The 25911-nt window shown below is 35.6% G+C and overlaps 1 protein-coding gene across 2 annotated transcripts in view; it reads left to right on the plus strand.

Moving 5' to 3' along the window:
• The window catches only part of PLXDC2 (plexin domain containing 2), a 268152-nt gene that overhangs the window by 183567 nt on the left and 58674 nt on the right, over positions 1 to 25911 (plus strand). For both annotated transcript variants that reach the window (XM_083826049.1, XM_083826050.1), the window contains exons 5-6: positions 15231 to 15353; positions 18322 to 18440. In XM_083826049.1, the coding sequence (XP_083682175.1) occupies positions 15231 to 15353; positions 18322 to 18440 (242 nt within the window). The remainder of the gene's footprint in view (positions 1 to 15230; positions 15354 to 18321; positions 18441 to 25911) is intronic.

Consider the following 25911-nt stretch of genomic DNA (forward strand, 5'->3'; position numbering starts at 1 on the left):
GGCATGCAACCCAACATTCTTGTCTGCATTGAGAACCCAGCTGTCCTATGTAGACAGCTGTACTTTTCCTTATCTTATAAGTGTCTTCAGTGCATGTGTCCTCGATTCCATTATAAGAGTCAAACTCTTGGAAGCCACCACAAAGTGTGTTTGCTCTGAAAGTGATTAAAATTCCAATGAATAAACAATCAAATACACCCTGCAACTGCTGTAAGCAGAGGCGGAGTGCAGATGAAATGAAATTTGTATGGATGTTTTTTTTAAGTTCTCCCTGCAAGCGGTGTTTACAAGGATGCAAATGAACACCTACTCTACAAATCACTTAAGCATTAAATTCCTACTCAGAGCTGTAGACATAGGCCCAGACTGTCTTTTTTTTTTTTTTTTACCCTGAAAAAGTTAGTTATAAATGTCCAAATTACCCTTCTTTTTCTGTTTCATTTCCACTCATTTTGAACACAAAATAAGAACTTTTCCAACTGTTTCCATCTACATTTATATTTGGTAGTCATCTATTAGTTTCCCATCCTAACAATATCATTGCAGTGTCTTTTCAGACCAGAAACACCCAAGTGAGAATTGATGAATGTTCTGTGATTAACCTGAAGGGGAGTGGTCTGCGGATTTTAAAATCCAGTGGATTTTTTAAAATCCAGTGGATCCAGTAGTCCTGTGAATGCTGGAGAGCGTGGTGTCCTCTAATAGTGAGGACTGACAATTGCAACTGAGTCCTCAAACCCAGTTTTGTGAGAAGACTTGCTCACTATAAGTAGTACTGATGTTTGGTTTGAGAATTTTCTTTGTTAAGTGCCCCAAAATGTATATTCAGTGTGGACACTTGAAACCTTTCCTGCTGCCTTATTCTTAATTTCTTGACAAAGACCTTGTCAAGAAAAAAAATCTTGTGATGGTAGCAGGCACTATTTCTTTTAATCTATTAATAAGAAATAATGGCATACGCACCTTACCAAATGAGATCATGTACTCTGAACAAATAATTATGTTCCTCAAAGAACAAATATTTTAGAATGTACTTAATTAGCTCTATCACTTAGTTTGCTTGTTTGTTTGATCACTGAAATCTGACATATCAGTAGATGCATCTTCAGTTTGTGCATATGATTCAACAAACATTGTCTTCTATCTTTTCTGCATTTATTAATGTTCTGTATTTTATGTAGTAAGTCAGTCTTCTCTATCATGAGGATTTCTATGGCTGTAAATAGGTATATATAACATTCTACAATATTTTTCTTCACAGGAAAAATACATAACAATATCACAGACAAAACTTTTAAACTTTCTTCAGAAAGAGCAATGACGATACCCAGTAGTATGGGATGTATAGGAAAAATCTTTTTTCAGAAACTAATAGTACAATGTCAAAAGGTAGTTTGGTCAAGAAACTGTTAATCTGTTGTAGTATTTCCATAACCTTATCCTGATATTTTCTTTCTTTTTTATTATTTTTTGTTCCTCTTAAGCTTTGCTAATATCAATCTGAAAGACAGGAAGTTCCGAGGAATTACACCTCCAAGCTATTATTGTTTGTTTTTTTTTTTCCATCTGTTATCAATGAGTGTGCTGCAATGTGTACAGCAACACCATGTAGTTTTGAGCAACATGATGGCAATGTTCCTGTTTACCTGTCTGCCTGGCCCCACATCTTTTAAGCTCAGTCCACAGCCCTCTTGCTTTATCCCCAGCTAACTGAAATTCTGGCTTATTTTCTGATTGTCTCTTTCTTGACTTGATGAGAAAGACAATGAATTTTGTCATACCCATGAATGAGTTGTCCTTACCAATGGGAACTTGTGAAAGTAAGAGATTTTGGGGTATAAAACTCGGATGAGAGTAACAGTGATGATGGGTTTCCTAAGACAGCTGTGACAGTCATGGCAGCAGCCAGAAGGATGCCAGACCATATGTTTATACACTTTAAAGGGAAACAAATAGAGCCTGCAATTTTTTATTTTTTCTTTCAAGCTGAATGTAGTAAAAAATGTCATTGGTTCTCCATTCTTCTTCTGAGTCCATTCATGACCTCCAAAATTAAGATAACTGTGAGAGCAGATGGTAGCTGAAAGCAGTTTTGTTCCTGCATCTGCCTGTGCATGCATTTTGAATTTAATATTTCATGAACTTCATTTCTTAAAAAAATAACAATGTGCAGAAGACCTTATTGTGCCTGCTGAAATTTCATGGGAGGCAAGATTTTTTTATTGTATCTTGATGGTTTAATCCATTACTCTCCAATTCATTATTCATTCAAAATGAAGTGGTTAAAATGCTCATGGAAAAAAACGGTCACCACTTTTCTGTGGCTGCTATCTGATAGGAAAAGCTACCTACTGTGTCTTACATAGCAGCATACAGATATTTTCCACAGCATTTTGAAACTGCCTTATACTCGTTACTGCTAATGTCTGTCTAAAGCTTTTTACACAAAGAGTAGTCTTCTAGCTGCCCTGCCACAGCTTTTATCTTTTGGGTGCGTGATGAGTCATGGGGCTACAGTAACTCTCCATAATGTTGAAAGGAATAAATATATGTTCTTTGGGCAGAATGTAAATGGCTTTTTCTTGGCAAATACCATCTAACCGCAAGCGATGATTGCTTTTGGTAAATCTAAACATAATTTTGTTGTAACCTGCACTTTGGTTTAGGAGGCAGAGATCACTGTGTATGTACCCTGTAATTACATGGTATTTACCACAGATATCCTACTGCTGCTTGTAACTTACCATATGATTAAATTACCAACATTTATCATCAGTGAAGTGTATGCTGCATGGTATACATCTTTCATAAACTAGGACAATACGGATGTAACTTAAGATCTCAGCCTATTTAAATTAATTTTTGGTCTAGTTCTGTCTAAAGGCATTTTCTGTTTATTTCCTGCAACTCTTCTTCCAGTAGTTATGTTTAAGCTAATCAGGTGATCATTGGAAGACTTATACATATCATTTGCAATCAGTCATTCATGCAGAGTTTCTTTCAGATCATGTTTCTTTCAGATCGTACTGAATTTATGAAAGGTGACCCATTAGCAAGGTTCTAAAAGACATGAACCACGTGTACTTCCATGTCGATTGTACTATGGCATACAAGCACAGACACAGTTTCATAATTGTATAGTATACAACGAAGTGTCCACAGATCCACATACAGGCTACCCATCCTAGCATGTGCATCCTTCATATATAATATGTTCTAAGGTATTATAGTTTTTACCCACTTAGATTTTTGTTTGTTCTCTCTTTTGTTCTGCTTGTTTTACTCTAAGCCAAATGTTTTCACAGATGCACTCAAAAACTGAAGAGTATAGCTCAAAATGATAGTGAAACAGTGAATGGGGGAAGGAGGGAAAGAAAGGATGAGCCCAAGATTGGTGGCTGCTTCTTCAGCACATGGTATATCTGTTACTGTTCTGGCTGAGTATTGGTTTCCCTTTGTTCACCAGCCCCTCATTCTGACTGTAGTCAGAATTAGACCAGTGAACCGATCTTTGTTGAAAATGCTTTTTTTTTTGGTTTGGTTTGATAGAGATTGTCATCCAAAGCATTACCTCCCCCAACACAGTCATGTTGGCAAAAGTTCACAAAGAGGGAAGAAAAAATGCCCAGGGAGATCTGACAAATGGTACATCCAGTTCTTATCACCAAGGTAAAGTCATGGAAAGGGTCAGAGCCATATGGTATTCCATCACAATGGCTGCATTGGAAGAATCCTCTCAGAGAGGGGATTCAAAGTGCAATCAGAGACCATGGTGATACATCTTTGTACTCCCAAACTTTAACTGTGAAACAGATATGTCCAAGAACTGCTTTCTGAACAGGCACATGTGGACTTGCACTCCTGAAGCCCAAGTCATGGATGAACATCTGTGTTCCAGCCTCTGGAACAGAGAATGTCTCTATCAGCCTCTATCTTCTCATTTTGAGCTCTATTAACTGCTAAGTAGTCCTGTCTGAGGCAAGCTCATACTGCCTCTCATCTTTAAACCCTGTGTCCAGCACAAACAAATGTGGTGGACAAACAATGAAGCAGAGAGCATGTAGCTATGGTGGGAAGTGGGGATATGGGATTGGTGGGGAGTGATAGTGTGGGAGGAGAGAGACAAAGCAGGAAAAGAAAATTTCTGTATTTTCAAGTTTGCTACTACAACAGTTTGATTCAATAATTAACTTTTTTTTTTTTTAATGTTTCACAATGTTAAAATACCACTTTCCCTAGTAGTTCCACCCAAACATTTTATTAATGACATCTGTGCAGGCATGAAAATGTTTTACCCAATCGGTGAAGGAGATATATAACAGAAATAGAGTGCAAAATTAGATTTCTCCCCAACAGCTCTATTCAAGCTTCATCCTAAAATTTTGTAACACCAAGGTTACTGCAATGACACAGCTGCTAAGATATTCGGCCTAAGCAAGATAATCCTCCTGCCAAACTCTTTTCTCTGGTTCCGGCCTGTCTAGGAACGGCACTGGTCTTTGTTTGGCTAGAGCTGAGAGGCACTTGGGAGCTATCGCATGGCAGTATCTCACTGAGTAGATACTGTATTTCATGCCTCTGTCCAATAATTTTCTCTGGGGAAGTATGCGCCTGATCGGACAGGAACTGATACAAGGCTTTAGACTCTAAGTAACCTTTGAGTTTGTTTCTTCTGAATGTGAAAGCATTCATGGTTTGAGTCATTAAAAATATGCAAACAGATGCATCAGTTACAGTTAATTTTGAGGGTTGCTTAAGTCCCTCATAGTGTCCTTATTTACAAGTGCTCATCTTGCTCTTCTGCTCCTCCTAGTGATATCTAACAACCTCCTGACAAGGAATATCATGTGGCATGTCAGAAGAGAAACCTTTACTGGAAGAGTTTCATAATACATAATCCTCTAAATCCCTTTGCTGAATTGAATGGGATATTCATCAGAATGGGTTACATTCCACCAGATCATATACTTTTTGCAACAGCCATGAGTAGATGGGAAACTACAACAAGCTGAGAAAATTATTGGCAGTGACATACATTACACATTCTCAATTTTTCCAGATAATGCTTTCAGTATTAACAAAGCAGCAGGAAAAAAAAAATGGTGAAAAACCAATCTGGACTTTAAACATCTACATAAGATAACACAGACATAGTGCCAAGAGTATGAAGATTCTGGCTAGCTTTTCTTTTTTCTCTCATGCAAAGACACACAAGAAGTCCTTGTAAGGTTAAGCAATTAAGAAACAGTGTTATACTTATGCCTTCTGAGGTTTAGCTTTCAGATAGCCCACTTTTCAGGCTGAAAGGAGAAATGGATTGGTGCATTCAATCTAGTCAAGCAAAAGCAAAGCCAAAAAATACATATAATCTGTTTTTAATTCATTTTCCCCAGAAGGCTGCAAGAAACTATAAAAATAGAATGAGACTGGTTCATTTTTAAACTGATCTAGTAAGCCCATTAAGGTATTTAACTTTCGTGGATTGTCTGAGGGATATGGAGTTGCTGTTATCCTTTTGTTTAATTACACTGTAATCTTAGTGCAATTACAGTGACGATAACATTCTTCCACACACATAACAATAAATTAGCCATTTGGGGATAAATGACATTACTTAAAGCTTACTTCAGTGAAGTATCAAAGAAATACTAATGTGGTTGTATAGGACAGGGTGTGAAAGTATATTACACTGTTTCTAGAAATCATCATTCCAATATATTTTAGAGACTTAAAAGCATAACATATTCTTCAATTTTCTTCATCGTGAAATAGTGATGGAAAAATATCAGGAAAAGCACAGAGAAAACATATTTTACTGTATCTGAAAAAATGTGCACTGCAGAGTTTTGTGGGCTATGCTTTAAACATCCATGCAATATTTGTCAAGTTCACCAAATAGATATGTGAGCAACACCATTCCTGATACATTTTATTTTCCCAATCTTGCCATTTTTCCATTGAATATAAAAGTGTCTTCTGAGTCCTTTTGTGGTGTAATTCCAGCAACAAGAATAGATTCATCAAGTTTTTGCTGTTACTGCTAAAGAGAAAAAAGGTAAGACAAAAAATAAGTGATATGTCAGAAAAAAACAGTTGGACAACAAAATCATCCTAAAAATAAAATACCTGTCAAAATTTTGAAGTTATTCTCAGCAGCTCCAATTAAAATAATTACCAAAAAGTGTCCTACTGGGCTTTCATCCAAAGAGAAAACTCGTAGCTCTGATCTCTTCCAGATATGATCATAAATAAATGAAAAACATTTTGAAAATATATTTTGAAATGCATTAAAAATAATAATAATAACTCTACTGACAAGGTAAATTAAGAGAATTATAGTGGTTTATAAACCTCAAATACCATCTTTTTCTGGTAAGGAACCTGGTCTGGTTATTCTCAGCTCAATTCTATGATGTTGGTTATAATTGCACTAAGGCAAATTAGGTAAAAGAATGGAATTAAGCTGATGTAATAAGTATTTCACATCTAAACACATGTCTCCTAACCTCATAAGAATATGCATCTTACGTAGTAATGTTTTATTGCTCTAGAGAAGAGTAGCTGCAACAAAAGGGCTGAAATTTTCCCTGTTACTTGAAACTTTTTTTTTTTTTTTAAGATATGAGCATGAAGAGGTGTTAATGTGTATGGAAGAGTCCTTTGTAGGAAGATTCTGTCTTTTATAATCTCATTTACATGTGGCACAAAACATAATTTATTCTTAATTTATTCTCTTATTTGAACAGAGGAAAGGCTTTTGCAAATTAGTTGTTTCGTGTGCTGCAAGTTTGAAATGAGTTTTCCTGAATGGCTAATGAATAAAAAGATATCAGAATTTTATTAGGTGATAATTTTTAATAAAGCTTTGTATATAAAAATCTTTTGAAATGGGAACATAAATACTGGTGAATGACTGAAGAGAATCATTTGCTTAAAAGGTGGCATTTTCTAGTGGTAGAAGAATTTGGACTTCACTGATACTTTGAAAACACAAATGCATAACTTCTTGAGTTATGCTGGTGTTCTGTACCTTATATCAATCTCATCTAATATTTTTTTTTCCTAAAACAACACTTCTACAATTTTCTGACATTCTTACTGTGGAAAACTTGGTTGTTTGTGCTGATGGCAGGTGAGGCCATAGCTTTACCAGATGATCTCTGTGTTCTCTAGCATCTTACTACAGAGAAAGGGCATTAAGGAATACCTGTTCATGTAGTGAAAGATGTTATGGGTTTGAGCTTAGTTTGTGGTTTTCTCTTTACACATATAGGAATGTGACTTGCGAATAAAAGAAACCTTAGATGGGACGTCTGTGAGCCGGTGTCACTAATAGGTTTGGACTAAGATACTACAGTGATTTGAGCAAGGCTGCATATGACACAGGGCACACACATCATCAGATGGCCCTGAGGGCAGAGGCTGCAGTTTCCTTCCTGCCCTTGTCTATTACAGTACTCTGGTAACCTTTACAGAGGGTGTAGGTATGTTTTACTAACTCATTTCTCTACCTAAAATTGGGATTCCTATCTAAAAAGCAGTAACAATGTTCTGATTTACGTATTTAATTTATCTGCTGATTTCTGTTTATGTGTGAATATCCAGAAAATACCCACATGGTATTGCAGACAATCTCATATATATGGGCTGAGATTTTGCTGGATATCATTAAATGCAATAATATTTGACTCAGAATGTGCTCGATGTGAGAATTATTTTACCTTTTTTAACTACTACTAGAAACTCAGTATTACAGTATATTTATTATAAACTCTCATGTCCTACTTCCCAGTGCCTATCTCTGGTCTATTTTTCCCACTGCCCTGGCAAATAGTAATTTAACAAGAAAAATGAATGCACTACTAATGATCATAGTCAGTGAAATGGAAAACTCACTGGGAGAATTTTTGATCCACTTTCCCATTTGTTTTCTTTGGCAAGATAGTAACTCTAGCAGCTGACGACTTCAAGATGGCATGTGAACCAATTTTAGTTTTAGGGGTTTTTTTCCCCATTAAATTTTGAGCAGCTTTTCCTTGTCTTGATCAGTGATGTCCAACTCTGCTTGACAGGAAGCCAGGCATGAAAAAGTTTTTTGGCTCCACATCTGAGTGCAATGTTTTTTGGTTTTTTTGTTTGTTTTGTTTTTAATAGGCCCAAGGTAAGTCTTTTATCTTTTCTTTCCTAGTATTTCCTCCATCATAGATGAGGAAGTAGATCCTCAGATGAGGTAGATAACACATCCAGTTTGATGTCAGTCTTTAAGCGATATGTAATTGCTAGGCTGGGGAGTAAAGTTATGACAATTGTGGTAAATACTAGTCTATATGGTACTGTACTTGTGCTGACTGATTTCCATCAAAAATATTCAGTGCTCTTCCTCTAAGATTGTAAAGAGGAAGTAGAGGTACCACTACCCATGAGGTAGCTTCACGGTGATAGGAGACACCACCCAAGACAGATCAACTCAGAAGGATTTAATTATGCTTGGACAAGAGCAAAAGTGGCCAGAGAATCAGGAAGCTCCTGCCAGTTCCTCTGCAGTTTTCTCTCTTGGCTGCACAAATAGTTTTCAGAGAAATTTGGAGGCAAATGAGCAGTAGAAGTTGTGTACTGTCACCCTATTTAAAAAAGAAAACGAACAGGGAGAAATGCAAGGAATAGTTCCACTATGTAGCAAAAACGTTTCACTGTGGTATAAGTGTGTTATTACATCTTTGTTAAGCTTATTGCATGTTTGAATATACAAACTAAAATCAAGGCTTTGCCTTGGGTGATCTGGGTTGAAGCGTACTCTCTTAGGGAAACCATTTTATTCTGGTTCCTCTTTTTTGGAAGCTGCTCTGCTATTTCCCTTCTAGTTTATATGCTGTGAGGGCACTCACATAAACCCACACTGAGCTGTATGCTCAAATGGCAGCTCTGCCTTCACCCAGTGACAGTCTCTCTCATGCAAAACCTTTCATTGTTCATCAACTGCTGGCAGACTCTTTGTTTTCCAGCTAAGTAACCACAGTTTGTTGTATTACTAAGGCTTTTAACATATGCTTTTACTTAATGTTAGCTGCCTGATAAGAAAATGAACTGGTTGGTTTTTATTTTTTAAAAACTGTCATTTCTTATTTTTAATTTTCTTTCATTTAATATTTTATATGAGATGGTTAGATCTTCCTTTTGTAGAAAAGGAAAAAACTATAATTTGTTTGGAGCTCCAGGTTCCTGCATCATTCTTATTTTTGTTTTTCTTTTTTTTTTTTTTAATGCATACATTTTCAATTATTTTTAAGCTCCCAGTATCATCCTTTCACTTCTCTGATCTGTTATTAAGCTACCTCTCAAGAAAAATGTATATCATATGTCTTTCAGTTCCCTTTGAGTCAACATCTTCAGCCACATTGTATGGCAAAAAAATAAAAGCGCCTTTTCTAGAGATTTTCTGACATGGTTCAGATAATGTCAGCTAATGTGGAAGGGAAACAGTCATTTTCCTTTAAAACACATCAGGTTTTTTAGATTTTAAAACTGATATTCATATCTGTAATGGAATTATGAATGCTGCTGTATAAAAGGTACATTAGCCAACACATACCATCATGGCAAAAACACCTTTTAAGTAGATTTTGTTTATGAAGGTTTGGTTGAACTTAGCTGACATTTGGTCAAGCTCTATGGAAAGAAGGGAAAGAAAGTTATAGGGTTTTGTTGTTGTTGTTGTTTTTCTGATGCCTGTGTCAAACTGTTTATTGATAGATATACAAAATACTTTAGAGCATTCCTTTTCCTGATAAGCTCATTGTTTGGTATTTCAGGTTAAAAAAAAAAAAAAGTATTGTTTCACATTCTTATTTCCAGTAGAGATCATTCTGTAGAACAAGCAGTTTTATAGCCTTTTTATGAGAGCAATGTCATGGCTATTTCAAGGAGTAATTCCACATCAGCTTATTTCATTGCTGTTACCATCTTTTATTTTATTTTTCTGCAGATGCAATCACTCTTTTTCCCCAGAACATTTTCTTTTTGCCAGAACATTTCTCCCCTTTTTGAAACACAAAAGGTATAAAGTGGGAAACCCCTGACCTAGGATGGAGCTAACAATTGCTGAGTATAAGACTGTGGTACATTAAGTGTTCTGCTTCAGCTGCAACCTTCCACCTATCCTCTACTACAAAATCAGCAATCTAAAAAAAAAAAAACAAAAAAAAAAACAAAAAACAAACAAACAAAAAAAAAACTAGAAGTTTCATTCATTCAGATAAAACATTGCATATTTAGTAAAATAGGTGATATGTAAAATAAAATATAGATTAGGTAATATGTAAAATAAGACAAATATTAGTTTAGGTATTAGGCTGTGTCAGGTGTCCATGACAAGTTTTCAGTAGCAGGGGGGCTGCAGGGGTAACTTCTGTGGAAGGAGGTGAGGGGCTGCCCGATGTTGGACACAGCTGCTTCTAGCCAGCTCCAGCAGCCCTACTTCAGCACACAGCTGAGCCCATCGGCAAAGCTGGTGAGACCGCTGGGAAAACATTCTAAGAAAGGGTGAGAAATGCTGCAGAAGGAGAGAGGAGTAAGGGAAGAAGAGTCAGAAATGGCCCTGTGAACTCCAGGGTCAGAGAAGGAGTGGGAGAAGGTGCTCCAGGCACCAGGGCAGAGATTCCTCTGCAGCCTGTGGATGAGATCAGGCCAGAGCAGGAACCAGCACTGTAGCCTGTAAAGAACTCCATGCTGGAACAGGTGGATATACCCTGACAGAACTGCCACCTGTGGATAGGACCCACGCTGGAGCAGGGTTATCCTGAAGGGCTGCAGCACATGGTTAAGACTAACACCAAAGCAGGAGAAAAGTGTGCGGAGGAAGGATTGACAAAGATGAAGTGTTATGAACTGCCATCTCCCTATGGCACTTAGGAAAGGAGGGGAAAGGTAATAAAATTAGGAATAAAAGGGTGATGTGGAAAGGGTGGGGGAAGGTGTTGTTTTAACTTGTCTTTGTTTCTCACTATCCAAACCTATTATGAAAGACAATAAATTAAATTATTTTTTCCTGAGTCTTTCTGCTTTGCCCATGGCAGCAATGAGTATGTGATCTCCCTGTCTGTATCTCAACCAATGAGCTTTTTCATCTTAATTTTCCCCCTATTCTGTTAAGGAAGGGGAGGGAGAGGGCAGCTGGCAGCAGGCAAGGTCAGCTCACCAAATAGGTAAAAACTGAAGTGTTGCAATAGCTTTAGTCTACTAATCACAAGCACAGAGAAGTATAATTCATTTATACTCTGTATTCAGTATAAGGTATGACTTTAAAGATATGACTAATTGTTTTAGACTTCTTTTTTAAGTCATGAACAAAATTAAAATATAACGGGGCTTTTGTTCTAATTCAGCTAGATGCTAAAGTGAAGAAACAGTTTATCATGATGTCAGATATGTTAAAGCAGGCTCTGGTTTATGTAACTTGTTCATGTAGGGCCTTAGAAGTGAGAAGATAATTATCAATATAGATGTTTCATTTGTATGTTGCCTGCATATCCTGTGTTTTATCATATCCTTATAGACACACAATAGCAACTTCAAAGGCTTCATTGTCTGTGCTGCTTTGAACATATATTCTGTTATTCTGCACATTTGGCAAATGCTATCAAAAATGTTCTGAGTGATATTGATTTTGTGTGCAGCTAGGAGTAGGAAAAAGAAATCACAGAAAGTTTCTGTGCAAATTGTTGTAATCTTATTTTCATATTACTTCATTAATCAATTATGCCCTGAGATCATTATGTGCATCCAGGGTTATTCCACTTAAGCCACTGAAATGACAGGTTAGTATATTCAACAGAAGTGATGGGAAAGCTCAGTTTTGTCATCCCAAAATGTAAATGAAATGTTAGAAATGAATCTGTCAACCCAAAAACTGATGCTGAAATAACTGTGCTCTTTTAGAACAGTGCATTCCATTTTTGATCTCGAAAGATTTCCCAGAAAATTCCCTTAGCCAAGAAAGTCTACTGTTGATTATGTTAAAATGCAACAGATAAAGAGCATATTTCAGAGAGGAGGTGCAGATGTGAAGTGCATTTTTAAATTAACTGAGGGTCCTGCATCAAGAGAAAATGTACTTTCATACATAGCTAATTAGTTGTATATATTTTTTTTCTCTGATTTTGTGTGTGCATTTGTACAATATGAGGACAAGGAATATACCCTCTTTGATTTACAGGTGGCTTTATTATTAGTTCATCCTTAGTTTTTGATAGATGTATATGTACATATAAAACTTAAAATATTCTGAGCACTCTTTTCTGTTTGTTTTGATTCCAGTATTTAGGAAGCATGTTATGATTCTAGGTATAGTATTTGTAGAGGTTTGGAAAAGAGCTCTACCAACTCCTCCCACAAAGGAGAGGTTAAGTGGTTCAGGAAATTGAAGGTCTGAAATATTCTTCCTTGACTAAATGAATCAACCGTGAGCATTTACCACTGTCAGAAAATTAGGTCACAGATAACATAAACCAATTTTCTGTGGAAGTCCAGGAATAAGTTAATTTTACATTTGCTGCTTTCTTTAAATTGTAGTGGCAATGATAAAATGTCCATGCTCAACAGTGGCTACAGCCTTTGAATCTCTGGGATGATTTGAAGTGACTTTGTGTTTCTTTTCAAGTTGTTCCAATGCATGACTGGAGTTCTTATTAGAGTGATCTTCATGCAAGGCCTGCCTGCTTCCCAGCTATCATCCACCTCCTGCTTTCCATTTTTGTCTAAAGTAAAGCTGCATCCGGCAAACACTTGGAAATACGCTGTTTGGTTACTAATTACCTGCACCGATTTACTTAGTTATGTGTTCCAACACAAGCAAGTCCTTTGTTTTCCTATTGTATCTGCCTCCCTGTTAGTTATAATGGTGGCATTTATGCTGTAAATGGGATGAAAACATGAAAGGGAGACTGTAACTAAAGATGGAAGCACTGTGCAAGTAATAAGTAGTGAAGTATTAGGGTTAGTAGTAACACATGGATATGGCTGTAACGTTTTTGTTTATATTGCCTTCAAATATTACTAAGGAATGGTTTCAAGGTTATAGACCTACCCTGGAGTGTGTTAAAATACATAACAGGACTGTTGGCTATCCTAAAATAATGAGCAGTAAAGTTTATGTATTAATTGTAATTATGTTTGGACAGATTTATATTTTAATTGGTGTTTCTCTGTCATATCAGTTGGCAAAAGAGAAAAATTGGTATTTAGGTATTCAGTTGAAAGAATCTTTCCATATACCATGTTCTTTGAATACATAGGTGTGATTTAAATGAAGCAAAGGTAGGTAGGTGCCTAGCTGATCACACTGCTAATGCAGAATTTTTTCAAAAGAATACTTTATTGTATTTTCTCCATGCCTGCTTTCCTGCTTTCCTTGTGGTTCCTATCATTTCCACTTGAGTTGCCTGCATGGTACTTGAACTTAACTGCCAGCCATGCAGGAAAATTATTCCAAAGAGCTATCTTTGTGTTTGTTTGTTTTGTTTATAGCATCTTATCACTTCCAGGACTAGTTCCATAAACAGGTAGCAAGCATTTAGAAAAATGTTTCAGGAGAGGAAGGGAGCAGAAGGCTGCCTAAAGCACTCCAGAAGCTTTTAATTGCTCTCAGAGATTTTCTGTATCATACTAAGCAAACCATTTAACAAGTCTGTTTCACCTCCCAGTGGTTAGGATGGAGAAAAGAAAGTTGAGAAAAGAAACGTTTAATTAAGGAAGTGGGGTTGCACATTGAAGTTTTTAAATAACATATATTAACTGCGGGTGACTAAAAAATGGTATTTTTACCTTAAGAGTAATTCCAGGTATACCACATAGTTCTGGAATTTCATAAGAGAAGGAATATCATGTTTAAGGAATAGATTTTTATGCTTCTTCAACATGTGCTGTATTGCAATGACACTAAATTTTTGAAGACCTTGGGCTTCACAGTAAAAAGGGTTATGGAGGAAAGGAGACTCATACTTGCAGAAGGAAAAGAAAACACAAACATAAATAGTGTTTCAGTGAGTGCAATTTCTACGCACTGAATTTCTGAAATTTCTGAATTTCTATGAAACATTTTCCAAATATATTTTTTTTGTTCAAAAATGTTCAGCCGACTTGAATATTTTTGTTTTTGTTATGGTATCTGTTGTTTGAATACAATTCATTCAATCAGTAGAGGGAGGTAAAGCAAGCAGCTCAACACCATCTGGTAAACAGTTTAAGAGCTGATAAGATGCAGTATGCAAAGTTTAATTTTGAAGTTCTATCTGTAGCTCTGATCAACGTAAAGTTTGTCAGATTTGACCAGCAAGGCAAAGGCTAAAACATAAGAAAAGATTTACTACAGAGTAATGGAAGTTTTTAAGTCAGGCTCTAGTCAGGCTCTAACTTCTTCGGAGTTGGAGTTGGCAAGCCTAAGCAATGCAGGTTTATATGTAGACCACAAATTGTATAAAATGGCAGGGTTTTCCTGCCATTAAAATGTGCAGGTGACTGTTCTTCAAAGAACTCTTGTGCCAAACTAGTAAGAGCTTTTGAGTGAGCACTGCTGATGGAAGCAGCACATGACACACTATTAATCTGAAGACTGTTGTGGATTTGTGGGTAAATAGGATAAACTAATGAGATCTGACACTGCAAAGAATGTACCAGAATAGTGGCTTGCCTTATAATAATGAAAAAAAGAAAAAAAAACTACCTTTTCCATTCTTCATGTGATTTTTTTTTTTTTTAAAGGTTGTCACCTCTTGTTGTATGAAACGGTCTCTTAGTCTGTGTCTCTACAAATATTAAAAAGGGTTAGCCTAGTTCCTGAAGAGGTAATGATTTGCAATAAATAAATGAATGGCAAAAAGACAGGTTGCTGGAAAGGATGGAAAACACTGGAATATGCATGTTGTTAAATGGTTCATTTTGATAATGCCATCTGCATTTTGTCCTTAACTAGAATTGTTCTTCCTTGGGTCTGTTTTTCTCTCTGTATGAAAACTGGCTTCTTGAACTATTTGTTCCATTGTTCATCTTGGATCCTGTTCTTCTGGCAGCCCTCACAGATATCGTCCTGCAATTCTAGCTCACTATAAAACTGGTGGTGGGATTAATTTCTCTCAGATGACCCTTTACTGCTCTGGCAATGCCTAGTTAAACCTGCCATTCTATTAAATATTTTCGGAAGTTACTGAAATGGTCTCAATATTTTTTCTTTATTGTAGGTTTCATATATACTGGAGAAGTTGTGCATCGAATGTTAACAGCTACACAATATATTGCACCCTTAATGGCAAATTTTGACCCCAGTGTGTCAAGAAATTCAACAGTCAGATACTTTGATAATGGTATGTAGTAGTCCTTCATAAATAAATGTGTCTGTGTCCCTTGGTTCTTCATATTTTCCTAAATAATTATTTTTGAAAGAAAAATTGAAGATTTTTTAAATATCTTTTTTTTTTTTTTAACTCACAAACTGTATAAAGAATGTTCCTAGACATCCATAAACCTTTCTTAATTTAGAACACGGTTAAAGGGTCATGAATGTTTTTTCCTAATTGAGTAGATCCCTTCTATATGTTAAAGTACATAAACTCAAACTAAGAATTTATTTTACTAATTTTAAAAGGACAAATCTATCTTCTATAAAAGTGCAAGTTCTTTTGAACTTGAATATATATATATATACTGTCGACGTACTGGCTAAAATGGAAATAAATGTCCTTCATGGAATGCAAGACCAAGAATACACAGGAGTAGGGCAGGTATAAAGTTAATAAACCTGTCAATGACTAAGTGTGCATGGAGTCCCAGGCCTGGAATTCAATATGCTCATCTATACCATGAGTTCTCAACAGTCCCATGTTAAAAAAATAAAATAAAATAAAATTGAAAGGTTAAAAGGTTAAGCTGCAGTGTTATACTTGAAGCTCCATAAAATATTTCAAAGGCCTTAAATCTGTGGGAATTTGTTTCATAAACTCAGTTATAATGAATATTTTGAAAATATAACTGATGTGATTAAATATCATCTGCTGCCTTACCTCAGGTAAGAGACGATAATTTGCTACAATAATTGCAAAAGTCTCTTTAGTGATTGAATGCAATGGCAGTGACTGCGTATTTTGAATTTAAAATTTAGAAATCATGAAATTTTGAATCCTGACATCTATGATTGTTTTAATCTTCCTTGATAAGCCTGTGCCATCCTTTGAATGCTCATACACAGTGAATTTAAGCAAAAATAATGACCATGTCCAATAATATCTATATCATATCTCCAACCAGATAGGTAAATTTTTATGTTTCAGATCACTGATCAAAATATATCATATAACTTTTGCACCCAGTCATAACTTTTCCTTACCATCTAGTCATTACTTGCAGCATTTGTTTGTTAAGAATTCAATAAAGTAGGGTTACATGAGAAAATCCTCCTGCTCACATAGGGAATTTTCATACAGAAAAAATGATTATTTTCATTTAATATATTACCTGACATTATGGCCTGAAATTTGTCATCTTTACTGAAAGAATCTGAGTGCTCTGGGAAAGTCACAGCTAATTTTCATTGTATTCTTGACTTCCACTCTTTCATATCAGGTTTATTATCCTGTATCGCATCACTTTCATGACAACATTGAATTGGGGGGGGGGGGGGGGGGGGGGCAGATTTTGCATCCCTCCCTCATCCATAGGGCATGATGATCTATTGGACCCCATGTACTTTAGGACAAAGAATTTGCTACCTTACCCCAAATAAAAAGCAACTGAATGATTTGTATCTTCAGCTCCTTATTTCTTTTTCATCCCTGTCTTATCCCCCAGCAAGTTTAGAGCTGCATCTGTAGTTGGCAAGCACATAGTGTGGTGACCCATTCAAGTCTTAATCACGGAGCTAATTGCAAGAAACCTCCACTCAAACCTACACAAAGAGTCCTGGGAATGAGGAGGTAGTGTTTTGGAAGTAGCTGGCATCACCTTTGGTTTGGGATTCTGAGATGCACTTAGGGACTGAGTATAAAAGTTTCTGGTTATTTTTCCAACAATAATTGTAAAAGTCTTTAAATTTCTTTAAAATGAAATTTAATATAATCAACTAAATATTCAGAAAACAGTTAATAAATGTAGTCAAATAAGGAAAAATGCATCTTGTGCAAAATTAATGAGCATATACTATACTTATGAAAGACATGTGGTCCAATGATGCAACAGACTTACTGAAGTATGTACCAAAAATTTGCATGCTTATAGTTCTGTGACATCCCCTGACAAGATATGCTAATAAGAATAACTGAATTTCTGTGACAAAAGATATTTCAAGGATATATCAAAAGAAGCATACTGACCCACCGTGAACACTCCAGCAAGAAATGAAATTAAAGTGTTGTGAATCAAAGCACATAACTCCCATTAATGCCAAATAAAGAAGTATGTTGGGGAAGGGATATAGTCCTAGAGACGAAAAAGACATTTTCAGTAAACACAGTTTTGGTGATAAGTGTCTTTCAGCCAAACTGCCTGAATGTGTCTGTAATCCTCAACATCTGTAAAACATGCTCATAGGGTATGCAAGTCACTTGGGGTACATTTTTAGTGCAGTAAGTAAGTGGATATTCAGCCAGAGAACTCCCATGAGTATTAACAAGTCTCTTGCAACTAAATCTCTGCACAGCGGACTCAATATTTACCCCGTCTATGAATTCTTAGTAGTTTTAATTTAAACTAAATGTATTTATTGCAAGCATCTAATATTTTTTCAACTTGCAGAACCTCAGTGAGGACTTGTACCATGCAGAAAAAAATTAATGCTATTTATATTAATGTGTAGTTAATGGAAGAATCTGAATTCCTCAAATAATAACTTTCACAAGACAGGCAAAGCTATTAACACTTCACCTTTCAAAGCCATCAGGTTGTATATGTGTGTGTGTATATATAGTGTAAGAAAAGCCACTGCAGAGCAGTGGTTGCAGCAGCACACCTGTGAATGCCGGATTCTACGTTTAGTGATCATTGACTCTTTGTGCAACTCCAAACAAGTTACCTGACCCCTCTTGCTTTAGCAGATTTTTGTGTGAGTAGTTGAGGTAGTTATTTGTGGCACTGTGTTGTCTACCTTTAAGAAGATTTCAACAGCAACGTGTGTGTAATGTCTTTAGCACTTCAAGATGCTGGGCTGAAAGTTGCTGAAAGAGACAAATCACTGTTTTTGTTTCAAGTAACTGCAGTTAAGTACTTTTCCTACAGTCAGTTAATATTTTTCTCACATTTTTTCTTCCCTTTGCCTCTCTACCCCCACTCTGGGGTTCACAGGCACAGCACTAGTTGTCCAGTGGGACCATGTCCATCTGCAGGATAATTACAACCTGGGCAGTTTCACTTTTCAGGCCACCCTTCTCAATGATGGGCGTATCATTTTCGGCTACAAAGAAGTAAGTTGGGTCTGAAAGTTGTCATTTAAGTAGACAAATCACTTTATATTTGTTAGGAATTTCCATCCATTTTTGGCAGATATTTTGAAAGTTGAGCTGTATAAGACCATTTTCACAGATTGCTTATAAGGTCCCTATTTTGCTGAAAATGACATTTTATTGTGAAAGTGATGTTCATGTCATGGACTTGAAAACCATCAATATGTCTCAAATATGTACTGCTAGATTTCAGCTGGCCTTTTTTGGATGGTTGTAAGTGTTGATTGTTTAGTAAATTCTTGACTGTTTAGTAAATTCTCTTTGACTTTGAAAGGTAGGGCAATTTGCTCAGTTAGCTTATCTAATTTGAGCCTATTTAGAAAGACTCTAGCATCAATGGTTAATATTAAAGGTTACCTTGCTTCTGTGTCTTCCATTTCTTCGCAACTGAAGTATTTCAAAGTCTATATTTTAAATAAAAAATAAATGTCTGTATCTCTAATGGTTAGATTGAGGTCATTTGGCTGGTCTTCATAGCACCAATATATTGCTGTCCCTATTGGGACCCTGTGCATTTTCCGTCTTTCAAAATTTGTTTATTTCGATACTTTAGATGAACCTTTTTTCTTGTTGCTAGACTACTGCTGAGGCTATACCTCCAGGTCATTTTCATGCAAATGAGCATCAAAAGGTAGATAAACTCAAGTCCACAGGGATGAGAAACAACTTTCTTTCATTTTCTGCTTTATTTTAATCTCAGTTTGGCCTGGAGAGTGTGACTTTCTCTTGAATGTGTACATCTCTTTGTTATTCTCCTTATATAAATAATTGTTATCAGTGATATATTTTATCACTGACATTTTCCAGACTTAAGGAAATCTGGGTTTTCTTCTCTATCTACCACACATGGGTTGTGTGCCTTCAGGCTCAATTTTCATACCTGTGTCAAAGCCATACACCTGAATGAAGCAGTAGTACTCTCCCTTTCATTAAAAGACTAGTGGGGGTCTGGGTTATTCTACTAGCAGCACTCATACCTTAAGATAAATGTATTTTCACCTTGAAAACAGGATTGCTGCAGAATACTCTTACTGTATTATTTCTGTAGACACAAGAAACTTCTGGTATGTCCATGTATCTGGCTTCCCTTACCTTATAAAAGATGTATTGATGCAAGGTCTTCTCTGGCTCTAAGATTGTTTCTGAATGTTATGTACAGGCTAGTAGTCTTAATCTATGGAAATGCACTTTATTAAAATTTTGATTCCAGCTTCAGAAGAACCTTTTTCTGGTTACTACAATGGAGCTTGTACATTATCAAATGACTGTGCACAAAGAATTTTTATCTCCTGTTCTTGAAACCTTTGCAAAGGGAAATATATGATTCTATGATTCTCTCTATATATAATTAATATTAATATATTAATATATATGTATTAATGACTACAGAAAAGGTCCTGCCTTTGAGGCCCAGAGAAGTGGGGAGTGACACTACATCAATTTTCAATTCTAAGATAAATTTGCTGAGAACTATATATGAATTCTGACATCAAAATAGTGACATCAGAAAAATGCTGTTCTTAGCTATCAGATACTAGGCCTTTTCTGCCACTGACCAGCCCTCTACAAAATGAATCTAAAATGGGTGATATAAGCTATTCCAGTAAATTGATAGTATCTTGTGTTCATTTTGCTTAAATGTAAGTGAAGATGTGGAATGCCAGGCCATGGAAAATGTTATTCATTTAGGAGGACAGAAAGAGATGGGCCACCTCATTAATTTCATGTAAGTTACATGCAGTTAGGTCATGTGATCTATGGATAAACCTAGCAAATTCTATGCTAACACTGACTGGGCTGCTTGGTCTCACTGTTTCTACTGGGATCTACCTCCAGAGCTGCACTGCTTTCTGAGGAGAATGTTATTAATGCCCTTTTCATTAATTTTGAAACAGAAGGAATTGGAATTTAGAAACATAGTAATTTGTGTTGTTTTGTGTTGCGTTGTATTTTTTTTTCCACTGCTGAATCTTTTAAATCTCCTGCACAATGCAAAGAAACTTTTCAAAAGTGACAATAGTTATGTATTTGTGTTCTGCAAATATTTTGACAAAAAAGTTTTGTGAAATCTCAGGGTGTTACAACTATACCTATTCCATTAGGAATTGCTTAGCGAATGGCTTTGAAGAATGAGAGTTCCAGAAGACCACATTATTTGCAGTGTACCTTAGTATATTAAAATTTCCTTAGCTTTTCACTTAAGTGACGAAAACAGAACAAAATTGCCAATCACTGATCAGACACAAGTTGTCCGAAGAGAAAAGACTGAGACACTTGTAAATTGAAATTTGCCTGTAGTCTTATATTTCTAGCTAAGCATTGATTTATTTTCAGTGTTGAATCCATTGCTTTCTGAGGGAGTCCTTCCTTCTAGAACCATTTCTCTTGCTGGTGAGTCATGTTGTCAGGAGCCCCATTAACTCCAGTAAGATTACTTATATGAGTCCTCACTAGCATGAGTAAAAGTTGGAGAGATTTCTACCACCTTTTTGGTGCCACTTCATTTTAGCATCACATTTCATCAAAAAATGACACTGAAGTATGACTATCCTGTTATGTCTTCATTGACATTGAATGTCTTCAAACTGAAACACCAATGTAAGATGCAATAGACAGGTTTCCAGTAACATTATAAAGCATCCCATAGGGACTCTGTATGAGTGACACGAGAAGTTTATCCTGAAGAATCTATCTTTAAAATGTAACTTTGATTATATATTTAAGGGAACCATAGGTATGAATTTTTATGTCTATAGAACTTTACGTAGTTTTATCTTATGATTTATTCAAATTTGAGATGCGCTTCTTCATTTCCTCTCTGCATCCACATCAAGTTTGCTACTTCATAAAGCTGGTGCTTTAAAGCAGAATCTTGGATGGGGTCTGCTGAATATCAGCAGAGCTCTTCTGCCTAATCTTCTGCATTCTGTAGTTTGCATAATAGGAAGCAATCCGAAATGAATGGTTATTGTCTGAAATTCATAATAGATTCTAAAAGAAATAAAAATTTAGAAAGGGAGCTGAGCCGCCAGAATAGAGAAATCTGGAAACATCACGGAAAAGGTAATGCATAGGAGAAGAAGAAAAGGTGTAACCAAGTTTTATTGTGCATTTTATTTGAAATGTACAATGAGACTTTGGTGTTTTGTCTAATTCTTACATGCTCTAAACAGGTGAATCTAGCCCTAGTAAAAATCATAACTCATGTTTTCTAATCTGTTTTTCTGATATTCTTCTTGTATATTAAGTTTGGATTCAATTCAGTATTAATATCAGAATGTCATATAATATCAGAGTAAAATCAGAATGAATGTCAGCACTGAATTACAGTGGGAATATCTAAGCACTTTTTATGTACCAAATACTGTTTTTTGTGTGTTCTTTGTCAGAAAGAAGAAATGGCAAGTCAAATATTTATTTCTTTACAAATTTATTAGGGAACATACACATCTTCCATTTTAAATAAAACTAACAGAGTATCATTAGTCAGAGTCCTGTCAAGTGATCAGTATGTCAGGAAACATCAGCTGGCAGAAAAATTTTAGTGGTGCACCTCTTCTACATAAAATACTTCAATTACAGAGCAATCTATCCAATAGAAAAAAAAAATATATATTTTCTGCGAATGAATACTTTTATGTGTTTTAGTAGTGAATACTCATTTCTTATGTTCTAGATTTCAAAGAAGTTCAATTCTCATGAGCTTTTTCTCTTTTTGAACAATTCATTATAGTCTTTACCTGTTAGTGCTTAAAGATAATGTTCCTCAGTGTAACATTTGGTTTCTTTTTCTCTCTATTATTAATACAGGACAAATTAGGCGAATTAGGTGAAGGCTTTGGTACTTAGTTAATGGTTTAGGATGTTTTTTTCTGAATTTCATTGGCTTGAAGGATTTCTTTGTTCATTTAAATAGGAATGACTCTCTATTTTTGTAGTCATCCAGAAACCTTTATAAAAGGTGAAATTTCTATTCAAGTTTCCCAAAAATGTGAAGTAAAAAATAATTCTAAGAGACTTGAAGTAGAGTTTCCTTCTACTGTAAGAGAAAGCAGAAGTGAATGCACCTGATTAACTGTAGCACTGATGTTCTCCTATGTGTGATGGAAAATACTCCATTTTCACAGTTTCCAAAAGCTGTTTGTTTCCTGAAAACTAAAATATTCCATAGTCTGCATGAATATTCTACCTGCATTATATATTCTTGGCATTTCTTTGCTCTGTTATTATTATAAAAATATTAACATGGAAGTAGGATCTTTATTTTGTGAGGTGATCTGTTTATGCAATTTAAAATCCCAGATTAAGTTTCATGCAGTTTGGTCTTTAGTTAATATCTGTTGAGGAAACTGTCAATGAAAATGCCTTATAAGTACTATTGCATTTCTAATTATTATTTTGCAGACTACTCTGGCCCTTATCTTTGACTCGGGTGCAGTAATTGCACCCTGTTTACCATACTCAGAATAAGGTCAGAGGTTGTTTATTTAATCGTTTTTGAAGAGTAAGATTCTGACTAGTCACAGAGGAAGTGGAAAAGAATAAAATTTGAGAGCTTTCTATTGGAAAATACTCTCTAGATTACTCTTCCTAGCAAATAATGCAATTCAGCATGAATTCTAAGTATCTTCCTCCCTAGTGCTGAAGTATATGATCAGAAATATGTATGTCAATGGCCCTGTTGCTAGCATGGATTTTGGAAGCTAGTGTCTTGTACAGTACAAGAGTTCATATTGTCCATGGTAGAACTAACACATTTTGGAATGATTCTAGCTAAAATCCATCCTCCAAATGTAATGCCACAAAACTCCTTGTTCAACTATTTAACATGTCATCCTGTCATGACATATCCTGTCATTCATATGAGGAATTCAGAACACTAGCTATCTGTTTGCTGCCTGTGTATTGCTGTAGTTTTCAATAAATATTTTTGTCAATTACTATAAGCCTTCTGCCAAAAGGGTATGTTTCCTAATGGGGCATCATATGGTAAAAGCCCATTTTATCCTGACATCTCGTTCAAAAGATTTCACCTATAAACTGCCACTCAGTACACTCATTCCTGATAGACTGGGGTATTTTGTTCTGTACAATAGCTTATTTCCCCACACTGTAAAAATAAGCATATGTATTTGCAAATACAGATTTAATTATGCTGTAGTTTTTCAGGGATTTTTTTGGGTACTGGATTACCTTCTACTTTGTATTTCTCTTCTGTATGACTACTTGTTTGACACAGGCTGTATCTCAGTTTGAAGAGCTGACTGTATTAACTTATGAGACCTGCTTATCTTGCACAAACACTTTCCTGCATATCCATACATATCCAAATTTTGAACTGCTTTTTAAAGTTGTTGCCATTTTGCCACCACACTTTATTGGTTACACACCTACTTGAACACGAATTGCGACTACCTTTTGTGTCTGTAAAACTGATTCCTTTCTTCATCTGCTGTGTTTCCTACTAACTTCAAAGAGAGATAGTCATTGCATTCTTCTCATCAGTGTTTTTTCTGACTTGATTTTCAATAGCTTTAATAGGAATATCCTCCTTCTCAAAATCTTTCATGACAGTTTCTCTAATTGTTAATATAAACATTTTTCTACAGTATTCGGAGACTGTGAAAAATTCTCTTATTTTGTTTATACTTTCATGCTGGAGAAAGTTTATAGACTTGTTACAGAATGCAGTCAGTCTTTTATTTTGAGGGCTTTGAAAATATGGCTTTCAACCTTCTTATCTTATATTCCTCAACAACTGCATCAGAGCTGAACTGATACAAGCTTATCTAATAGCTGATACAAGCCAAGTTTAAATTGATGTAAAAATGGCAGTATTACCAAGCTGCTTCAGACCAAGCTTCTTCAGACCGTGTATGCAAGAAGCTCCATTTAAATGTAACCAAAGCAGTACAAGTTCACAGACCATGGAGACATTTGAAAATTGTGACAGTTTTAATTCATCAGAACTCACTTTTTCTGTTAATAATCTCAAATTTAAGTTTTCTGAGACTGATGTCATTGTAATCAGAGCTAAATGATATTTTGCAAAAAAGGAAAAGAAAAACAAGCAAATATTTAACTCAAATACCAGAGATCATACCATTAATTGACAAATAGACAATACTGAATCCTCATTCACTGAATGTTTAAGCAGCTTTTTAGTTTAGAGTTTTTCTGCTATGTGAAAAACACTGGCAAACAGTATAATTTTGCTAGTTTCATGTAGATAAACCTATAGCATACTATTAGATTAGCTGAGCTAGCGCCTTGTATCTCAGTCTCTTACACTTGATCCAGTTTCATCTGTCTTCAGACAAGTAATTTCTGGTTAAGGTTAACTGAAGGCCAGCTTTGAAAAATAATATATCCAGCTGTGATTCGAAAGCAGCAGTGGATAGAGAATCATAATTTCCCTTGGTAGTTTATCCCAGTGGTTAAAAACGTTCAATCATAGACATATGTACCTTACTCTACTTTGAAGGTATCTGTGTGCATCTTCCAGTTTCTGGTTACATCTTTCTGTGCTAAAAGAAAAATCTCTTAAGTTATTTCTCCCCATGGCAGTAATTGTTTATGATAATCAAGTAAGCTTTCCATTTTTTTTTGAGAAGCCAAATCAAGTTCTTTAACTCTGTTAATAGCAATTGAGAACTGCAAAAGATTTCAATTATTTGTTATGACTTTTTCATCGTCCTTCTGTTAAGTTTTCTGAATCTTTTTAAGAAATAGACCCTCCCAAAGTCTGTGTAGCATTTCAGTAATGATCTAATGTACAGATGTAAAATGACAACCCCACTTTTAGGCTATATTTCACTGATTATGTAATCAAATATCACATCAATTAGGTTTCTTGCTGTGATTACTCCTCCAAAAGCTGGAGTTGCTTACCCACTACAATCCCGAGAGTCCTTCCGGAATTGTTGCTTTTCAGAAGATGGTCCCCAAACCTCTACCTTGCATTCTGTTCTCCAAGTTATAACTTTACAATTTTTACAAGGTCTAACTTGGCTACTTGATCCAGGCATTTCATTATTTTTACTCTGCCAGTGTCACCTGCAGAACTGCTAAGCAGTAAATGTATGTTTCCTTCTCAATCTTTAATAAAACTCTTAGACACTAAGTCTGATGCCAAAAGAAGCATGATAGATAGTAAGGACATGATGTCAATCTGAGCTGATTCTTCAGTGATGGCTGCTGTTTGTGATCAGTCTAGTTAACTATATTAATATACTGTATAAATGTTACTTGTCACTATGTAAAACAGCTTACAAAATTATATGGCTATTACAGCTATACACTGATCAGCCAGACCTGCAGTCATCCCCAAAGAATGAAATCAAATTTGGTAACACCTATTTTCATAAAACAATATTGCCTGGCATCAGTAAAAGTCAGCAAAGCTGGACTGGTCTATAGCTATCTAAGTCCC

This window comes from Anser anser (genome assembly GCF_964211835.1).
Source record: "Anser anser genome assembly, chromosome: 2".
NCBI lineage: Eukaryota > Metazoa > Chordata > Aves > Anseriformes > Anatidae > Anser > Anser anser.